The sequence below is a fragment of the Chanos chanos genome, chromosome 2 (genome assembly GCF_902362185.1).
Source record: "Chanos chanos chromosome 2, fChaCha1.1, whole genome shotgun sequence".
Lineage (NCBI taxonomy): Eukaryota > Metazoa > Chordata > Actinopteri > Gonorynchiformes > Chanidae > Chanos > Chanos chanos.
Window position 1 is genome coordinate 25,671,354 of NC_044496.1, and position 10,232 is coordinate 25,681,585.

Consider the following 10,232-nt stretch of genomic DNA (forward strand, 5'->3'; position numbering starts at 1 on the left):
GAATTGCTTCATTCTGCATGAATTATGAATATGAATGAATGAACACAAGAATAAATTTAGAAGCTGGGGCGGTGGGTGGATGGAGGATGGAGGGATTGTGGAGAGAGAGAGAGAGAGAGAGAGAGAGAGAGAGAGAGAGAAAGAGAAATAAGAATTGAGATGGTCTCTACCAAGAAGTCATTGTGGCGACAAGCATATTCCTCAGAGAGGTCAGCTGTGATGCTATGAACCAAAAAAAAAAAAAAGACACGTGACGTCACTTCTCAAGCCTGGTGGCCCACATCTGAAGGCTGCCCTCTGCATGCTTATTGGCCAGTGTCTTGCCTGAGGTGTTGTGCATGTTTGTCACGTCCGTTACTTCAATCAAAATAATGCTGGGACTTGTAATACAAGCTCCAAGATATGAGAGAGACTAAAAGACGGAAGACAGCGTGTTAATCATCTTAAACGTAACATCTGACATTTGGTGCCCAGTGGATGTGGTTCATCTACATTTCAATCTGAAATTGAATACACTTAAGTGTCTTCTTAATGACTGTGAAAAACCAAACAGCATATGCCATCCTGTTGTTTTTTCCATCTGAACAAACTCAATACATTCCAAGATGTCTTCAATAGGAGAGAGTAACTTGTGTTAATTGGAATTCACATCCTAGATCTTCAAAGTCAATAATTAATCAACTGTGTTTAGATGATTGCATTCTTCATACCATCAACATGATTTATTATTGGTGTTACCAGCAATGTTGTTCTACTACACTTTTATGTCTCATCCAACAATATGAACATGAATAGAGTAAAAATAAAAAATGGTGATTCAGGGGAACAGTAGATGTAAAGGAGAAAACCACAAGTGAAGTCTTCATTACTTATCAGACAAAAGACACTGTGTGACATCAGGTCACAGGGCAAAGATTAAATATGCCAAAGTACGATGATTTGAAATCAACAACCAACCAAACAAAAAAAACCTCATTTTAATTCAGCAAAGGCATCCATGTAATTATGTGAGTATTCAGGCGGCACTTTTAAAATCAACTAGCCTCACAGTGATGAGGTGGTTTGGACTCACGCTGCTATTATTATTATCATTAAGAACTGCAGTTTTCACCAAAGTCCTGGAGCAGGGCAGACTGCACATTTAATCCTTGTCTGATTCACTGGTCTCATGTGAACCACTGGTCTAGACATCATCCTGAGTTTGAATATTTTAAGACAGACCCAGCCTTAGGACTGAGGAACAAGAAAAGTCAGAGAGGAGAAACTTCCAAGATCATGTGTCTATTTCCAGTATCATTGGTTTTCTATTTCTCTTTTTCTTCATCTGACTTTGGTACACAGCACCGTAGTCATACAGTCCAATATTAAACAGACTCAAATTTCTGGAGGGTGGAGAACCTTTCATTACCAGCTGCCTCCCTCTCCTGGAAAATTGACACACTGAGGAACAACACTGCCATCTGCTGGTACAAGTTAAACATCCAATCCCCAAGCTACCCATAACAAAAATCTGCTTATTGAACTAAGAGAGAATGATCATTCTGGCTGATCCCATCACTGGTCACAGGTTTCACAAGTTTTCCATATGTACCATTTTGTTATCTCAGCCTTCAAAACATACTGTCTCTAATCTAGAGAATCAGTTATAAAATCGAATTGTGTGCTTTACAGTGAAAACAGTAAACTTAAGCTACAAGGTTTATTCATTACCTATTTATCATACGCCATAAGGTTCTCTGCCATAGTTTTTGTGATATATCTGACAAAGAGAAAATATATTATATTAATGATGATTAGGACTTATAGATGATTGCAATAAGACAGAATTAGCAGAGAGTTCTGTAACTGCCTTTGCAAACTGTTCTGTCAAATGAGCTGTGACTTGGATAGGCTGATTTACTCTTATACAGCTTCTTTCACATCTCTCCTTAGCAGAGCTGGGGTTCACTCTAAAGTGATAGCGGTTTGGTGGTTAATTCAAGTTCAGTTCTTGGAATCTGGATTGGAATCAGAATTCACATCAGAAGTAAGGATATGGAACTGAAATCAGACTGGAAACAGAATTCAGATCAATGAGGTCCACGAAAGAGGTATTGTCTTTAGTTACTACACTTACAAATTCCACAAATACATTAACAACAAAAAAAAAGCAATGAAATTTCAGTATATTCAAAATATTACAGATGGTTTTACACAAGGTTGATTTTAGAGATAAATTAATCTAATATACCCCCTCAGCAGTATAACAAATTTCTCATAATGTCATAAACAATACAAATGTATGCGATAAATCCATAGAAACAGTTTTATGTACTCATAAATGAGTAGATTTGTAGCATGGATAGGAATGTAACCAACTGGCTAAAAGACTATGCCTAGATTCCAGTGTATCCAGTTGTACCACACCCCTCTTGCCTCCTGCTGATCTCTATTCAAACTACCGACGTTTCTTTATTTCTAATTCTTTATGTTATCTTCTCTCCAACATATACATCCCATGTGTTATGTCTGAAGAACATACATCTGAACACATATTTTCATTTTTCATTCTAGGTGCATAGATACATAGATATTTTAGTCATGTGAAAATAAAGGTCTCTGCAAGCATCTATATATATATATGTGTGTGTGTGTGTGTATAGTTTTATAGTTTGAAACCTCTTAAAATCTCTTTCCTCATTCATATTATGCTGCTTTAATATGCTGTATTCAAACAGTATTCCAAGAGGTGTCATAGTACCAAGTGGTAGCTGATCATACTTTTTCTCTGGGATCACTGCTTACCCCTTCTTTCCACAGCTTCTCTCCTTCTTCCACTTTTTTCCTTAACCCTCTGGAATTCCAGCTTCCCAATGCTCTCTGTCATTCTGCCCAGTGCCATAAAGCCAGACTTTAAGGAAAAAGAATAGTTACATTACAGCTCTACAGGGATAAAAAAAAAATAGGCATATTTTCATTTTTGTCAAAGAACACTAAACATATGTCATTTTATGATTTTCATAAGTAATAGGATTTTTTCAGCCCTGCCAATTAAAATGACCTCACTGCAATTAAGTTCCAGTGGCGTTCAAAAGTTGTGTAGATTATTCACTCTTGCTTAAGACCACAGTGTATTCTCTAAACAGTAATAAAGTGCCAACACCTGTCTGAGCTTTAGGTCTTGAACCACACATTTTTGTTAGCTCTTATTGAGTCACATAAAAACCTTTCTGAGGGAAAAAAAAAACATGACAAAATGTACTAATATGGAATAAAGCACAGAGGAGGAATTTTATAACAGTAAGACTTTTATTTGTGTGAATGAATTCAAAGGATGATTTCAGCACATAGAAAATATGATAACCTATTCTTCCTTGGAGACTGGGCCGTCCTTAAATAGTGATGCCCTTATCTCTGAGACTTTATCATGGGACAGCGGTCACTCTTTGTGTCCCCGAAGCGTGACTAAAAAATCATTAGACTTTTAATTAATCTCATTAATGCAGCAGCCAAGGTCCAAGTGTCATCTGATTAAGATGGGAGTCAGGTACTCTCTGGCTGCTACTTGGGTTTCTAAAGCTCTGTGGAATTGCTACGCCCAAGGCGCTCCATGGAAGGAGTCAGACTCAGCGATTTGATCTCAGCATGCACTCATGCAAGACTGTCCTATCAGCGTGTGCATGGCCTAGTCCTCTAAGTTGGATGTAGACCACCTACAGACTGGGGCTTAGCAATACACAGGTTATTTGCTATGTAAACTTCCTAGCAAGAGGTAAGAGAGGTTTAGAGAGTTATCACCAAGGTTAGGGTGAAGGGTCTTGTCCCCATAATAGAACCAGTGCTAAGAGCATGTGTCTTGTGGTGTCATGAAGCACAGCCAACAAATTTTAAACAAATAAAACCAGCTCTTCTACCTTTGGCCGATCTCTTTAGCAAATGCAAATGCACATATAAGGTTCATATAAGAAGAAGAGGTTCTCAAAATGTAAGGCACAAAATGAGTTAGAACTGTTATATTTTCCCCTTTATGTCATCATCGACATCCACTAACACACAGAATACTTTGTTTGATACATCATGTTAACCAACCAAACGCCGAAGTGAACAATTTATGGGATCAACTCTGAATTGCCATCACGGTCTTTCCATGCTTAAAGTTAACATGAGAAACAGTACCACCTATAGGTTTCCACGGAACTACACATCAGAACCATTTCAGCGCGACTTTCAGTTTCCATTTACGGCAGGTTGTGTTTATTTACGGCTGCTTTAGCTTTTGCTATTACACCAGTTAATAGCAGGTTCACCGGTCAGTTGAGTCTGAAAACGATTAAAAAAAAAATGGGAATAGCTGATGAAGCCGACCGCACGCTTTTCGTTGGAAATTTAGACCCTCAAGTAACGGAAGAACTTTTGTTTGAGCTGTTTTTACAGGTAAGTTTAATTGCTTTCATGTTTCTTTTAGCGTGCTAATCAGGGAGGGCCAGTCACGGCAAACAAATATCGCAGGTTTGGTTTGCAGACATGATGCAGATATGTGTGAGTTGCACTTCTTTAAAGTGTACAGTTTATTAATTTAATTTCATATTACTATATTTTGTATGGACCCACTGTCTTAGATTCTCGAAAACGGTCGAGCACAGCTATGGTCAGCTGTCTGAGAACATGTCTAATTAATCTTTTGCTGGCTAGAATCGATGGGAGCTTTCAAGGATTCTGTTATTTCTCCAGTTGTGTGCTTGCTTGTTAGGGTCGCTGCTATGCACTGCGCGATGTTCGATCATCCCGCGTGTGAGTTTTGTCAGCGTAGTTAGTCAACCTTGGGGGATACACTGTGTTATTGTCTGCGATGAAAAAGCTAGCTAGTCTTTCTCCCAGTAAACTACTGCCCCCATTTCTACAACAACAACAACAACAACAACTACTACTACTACTACTACTACACCTGCTACTACTACTACCACTACTACTGCTTCGTGTACTTCATCTTCTCGTAGTAGTAATAGCAGTATACAGTGACAGCGGTAATACTACTACTAATAATCGACCATGGTGATCAAGTGATGGTAATTTTGGTTAAAACTGTAATATCTAAGAGCAGGAAGACAAAATACAATTGCTAACTCCCTGTAACAAAACAGGGTTTCACATCAAGAATGGACATTTTTGTTAAGTCAGATATTAATAATTTTATTTCAGGCTGGTCCCTTGGTTAAAGTCAAAATCCCCAGAGACAATGACGGCAAAACAAAGCAATTCGCTTTCGTCAACTTCAAACATGATATATCGGTGCCTTACGGAATGAAACTGCTAAACGGAACAAGGTTGTTCGGTCGGCCTCTTAACATACAGTTCAGGGCAGGTGAGAACATTTACAGCCTCCTGGTTTCTGTTGATCAGTTTTAAAATAATTGCAATGGAAGTTTAACTAAATGTTGCAGTAACTATGTATCATTTCCACTACATTCCTGTAACAGGCAGTAGTCACATTAACCAAGAGGGGAACAGTCCAGGCGGTTCTCAGAACCCTAGTCCAACAAACACGCCCACTCAACGGGGTGGAAGGTAGGTCATGCATTTCTTACAATTAGACATTGGTTTCCCCCTTTCCCCAATACTATATTGTTATATTTCAGATAGCAAAATAATGCTTCCCATGAAAACGCCCTGTTAACTTGTGAGCTTTCTGCTCTAAAGAGTCATTGCAACACAGTTGCCTTGAAAATGTAAATATTCTCGAAAGTCTCTGAACTACTGTTCACATTTGTTTTCTGCCTGATTTTTAGACATGACAGGACACCGGACCAGATGTGCTCTCCTTCCTATTCGCCCCCGCAGTACATCCAGAGGTCTTTCTCCTCCCCTGAGAGTCTGCAGAGGCAAGCGTTGGTAAGATGACCTCCGACATAACCTTTGTCTCTCTTAAAACACAACTGCTGGTCAAGTGGTCCACAATGTGACACATCTAGAACTTGCACAAGGTTACCTCATTCCTCTGCAATTTTCTGCTACATATTAATGACAACTGCCATTCTTGTGAGGTTGTTTAGAATAAAAGGGGCGAGAGGAAAAACCTCTCTATTTGAGAGATGCAGAATGCTGAGAAGTATAAAGACAGATCAAAAACAGGCTTCAGTTGTGTGAGGAAGTGTAATGTGCTCCCTGATCCACAGATGAACAACATGTGGCAGATGCAGATGCAAATGCAAATGCAAATGCAGATGCAGCAGCTGAACGGAGCCATCCAAGCTGGCATGCAACAGTATGGTGGCAGAGAAAACAGTGGGAGCCCTGCCCAAAGGAGTCATCGGCACTCCTACCAGATGGATGGCAGCAGCCACCACAGCCGAGGGCAACGCCACAGTATTGATGGAAGCAGTGACCGACATCGCCGTGACAGCCAGCGCTCTGACTTTTATCACCACGACGACCGTAGCGGAGGCCGTAACAGAGATTATGTGGATCGACGGAGGGACTCAAGAGAAGGATCCAGAGACGGACGGTGGAAGCGATATTAAAACTCAGTTTAATATTTGTATTTTTCCCTTTGTTTTCATACATGGCTATTTTTGGCCCACAAAGTGTTTTTTTTTTTTTTTTTTTTTTTTTGCTGAAAGGGACATTTTCTACTTATTTTTACCGCATTTTAAAAAATTATTTTATAAAACTTTTTTGTTTTCTAAAGCATTGTACATCAGGCCTGAAATAATTAACCTAATCATATGAGCTTAAAAAAAAAAAAAAGAAGAGACGGCACTGGCAGTTGTAGGATGGGGGATGACGAGTAATAGAGATGTGTGTGTTTTTTTTTTTTTTAATGTAATTGAAAGCCAACAAATTAAAATCACCAACATGTAGCAGAGCTCTTATTCCACTCCATGATTGCTGAAGACTGTGAAATTAAGAGATGTACTCCTCTTTTAAGTACTAATCTACCTATTCTGAGTGGGAACAAGAATAGATACATTTCCCATTGATTTTTTTTTTTTTTTCCAAGGAAAGTTGAGTCATATTTTAAAGAGAGTATTAAAACAATGGCTGCTTTGTTTTAGTCAGAATATCTTAATCATGTATACTCTGTATCACCACAAGATGTTTTTGATTATTTATACATTACAGTCATGGAGATAAACTGGGCATATGCCATTAGACCTTCATGTACTGTCATGCTCATAATTTATTAAGTACATGTTGTGAAACTGTTAAAAAAAAATGTTTCCATGGAGCAAGAGCTCAGGTATGTGTGGAAAATGCTTTCAGTACTTACCCTTGTGCTTCCTGCGCTGGAAAGTCCTTTGGTTTTTTGGTGCAGAATTATTTCTTTCAACTTTGACTTCAAATATTGATCTTACAGAGTTGATTTATTTTGGCTGTCTACTGTTTGCTTAGGTTTTGAGATTTATTTCATATTTCAGCTTTCTAGTTTGATAGTTTGTAAGTTTTTAAATGTCTGTAAAAACAGAGCTGCTGTGTACTTTACTACAGAACAAAATACAAATTTGATTTAAACACCTATATCACATCGTTTTCTTCCCTTTCTTTTTCATAAAGAGAAATATCATTTCATTGACGGTGTAGGCCACAATCTTTTTTGAAGTTCACAACTGCAGTATAGATCAGTAGTTTCATGAGCACTCCTGGTAATATGGAGTTTATGTTCTCCTATGAAAATATTGTCCTGATTAATTGTAAAACCATGCATTTCCCAAGCATTGTACAAACGCCCTGCAGCTTTAAATAGACAAAGTCTATCAATCTCGAAAGGGATTCGCGTAATCTGTAGGTGGCGCCACAAATTTCTATAGTTACACTAATCAATTAAGAAATGCCCCGAGGTAATTGACACCTGGCTGGCTTTAAATGCGGCTCCAAAATTAGTTGCGGTACAACAAACATACAGACTTTTTCATGTCCCCAGCACGGATCACAGGGACTAACAAAAAGCGAAAATAAGCATTCAGTGGTAAATATCATAGCCAGCTAATGTCCCATGTCTTTCGGGAATTAATTTGTATACAGTTGTCGAATTGAGGAAACTTTAACGTTTGTTTCATCAGAGATAAATCATGAACTAGTGCTGTGTTTTCATATTCGTGCTCCCGATCCATATCATTACTTTTATTTATTTAATTACAGCACCTCCAAGAAATTAGGCCAACTATGGCCAGAAATTGAGTCCCGTACTCGGTACTCGATGTCACAATTAGCAGAGGGCTCGTGTCTCTGTTTCTCCTGCCGCAAAGAGCTTAGAACAGGATGACAGTCGAAATCCTTTAATGTCCGCGCTGAGGTCATGATCTACCCTTCCGAAAGTGCTTAGGCCTTTAACAACGACTCCCGCTGCGTATTCACCGCAGCTTCTTGTTCCAAAAGTGGATGTGCATTTTGCACCCAGCGTACTGAGCCCTTTGTCTCCCTCTTAATCTGACGAGGATCGAATTCGACTCTGATGCCTGGAAGCGCTCGCTAATTAAGAGTATCCTCTGCTCTCTTGCCTATACTGAGAAGAGCGTTATTAAAACTCACGGGCAGGCGCGAGGCATTGCTGTTTTAATTGATTGATCTGTGCGGCGTCGTTGGCCCACGAGTGGTGGATTATGCTACCCCTCGCACCCTCTACTCCCCTAAATGTGAGTGTTGCAGTGTGGACTTTTATAGAAACGTATCTCCATAAGATGATCCACCTCGACCCTATTCACCCTACTAGACCAGTAGCCGGCTTCCAACACCCTGGATCTTAGTACTCTAAAGGTTGCTGAGTTCAGTGGTGCCAGAGATACCCCCTTCCCCCTACCTCCTCTCCTAATATTCCCCTCATCTCCCAATTACAAAGCCGACAGCCTCAGACACAGTTGTTCGCGTATACTCCCTTTGATCAAGCCCCACAAACCCGAAAGAGTCAAAGCTTTCCCATACAGATCTTTATATTTCCTCCACGTAATCCCTCATACTTTGAACAGCGCGGCCATAATCTCGCGCACTCTGTGAGTTATATTTACTCTGCACTGCATTGGAAAATGATAATCATTTCGAGAGCGGCCACTGCTCTGAAAATGAGAACCTGACACTGGCCTAGTTTAAAAAGTTCAGCTTGCTCCGTGCCTTGCTGCCATAGATCAAAGCGGTGATCCATCTGAAATAAACATCATCATGTCCTTTACAGACGGCTGTCATGTGCATGCCACGCATGCCGGTCCGATAACATTGAAGAGCATTGAAATTTTGGACAAAAGACCAATGGAAATGTAAGTCTGTTTTAACAGTCATTGAGACCTCAGAAACTATCCGCGTGATCTGATTGGGATTATGCTTATAAACTACCCAGACATCAATAAATCTTTTAAAAAAGAATTCTGCATCCGTCTGCTGTCCAGTTAGTCATATTCAACGCCATACTGTTCAAATATGACGCCTCTCCACCTGACGTAAAAAAATACTAAATAATAATAATAATAATACGAAAATCGGTGGGGAAATATTTTGCACAGGGTAAATTTATGAAAAGTGAGAATCACTGCGATTCGTCTGCGCCTGTAGCTACGGACTGAAGGGAGTGTGCCCTGCAAATTCCCTCATCCAGAGTTGAAAAAATACTGTTACATAAATCAGAATCGCGTTGGAGTCCTAGATTTTGATGGACCACACAACGTGCAGAAACAACTTTTCGATCTAACCAATCGACATAAACGTAAGCGGCTTAAATGCGACATGATACGAAACAAAAATATTTGTTTTGATTTTGCTGTTCTTAGTTGTATATGAAGTAGAAGCTGGTTTTCCAGCCCTATTACAAATCAGGAGACATGGAAGAGCAAACAAAAGAAAATAATTACATGTGAAATTTATGTTTATTTCCTTTTGAAATTACATTTATTTCTTAGTCAGCCAACTAAGTTGGCTGAGTAAGAAATCTAAGACATCTAACTGCGAGGCTTAAAACATTTTTCGATGGTATTTTCTTCTCATAAGTCTGCATAAGTCAGATAAATAACTTGAACGTAATACGTGCATTGAAAGAGTCACGACAAAGACACTGTAAAATTAATGAATGCTTTCTTGTTTTTTTTTTCGTATCGCATTCTTATCTTCAAATGGAAAATATACAAGCTAAAACGCGTTCTGAGTTGCAGTATCCAGCGCATAGTTGACAGTGCTCAATAGCGGAAAAAGATTTGTTGGCAAGCGCAAAGAGAAATGCTCGATTCAGAAAAAAAAGAATGTTTTCAGAAATATTGCTTAAATATTGTTTAATT

General features: G+C 39.1%; 1 protein-coding gene across 1 annotated transcript; it reads left to right on the top strand.

Moving 5' to 3' along the window:
* The first annotated feature begins 4,320 nt into the window (after window positions 1-4,320).
* rbm7 (RNA binding motif protein 7) lies at window positions 4,321-6,497 on the top strand. Its single transcript, XM_030766712.1, has 5 exons — window positions 4,321-4,413; window positions 5,179-5,341; window positions 5,457-5,544; window positions 5,766-5,868; window positions 6,153-6,497. Exons 1-5 carry the CDS (start codon window positions 4,321-4,323, stop codon window positions 6,495-6,497), a joined length of 792 nt encoding a protein of 263 aa, XP_030622572.1.
* The last annotated feature ends 3,735 nt before the right edge of the window (window positions 6,498-10,232 follow it).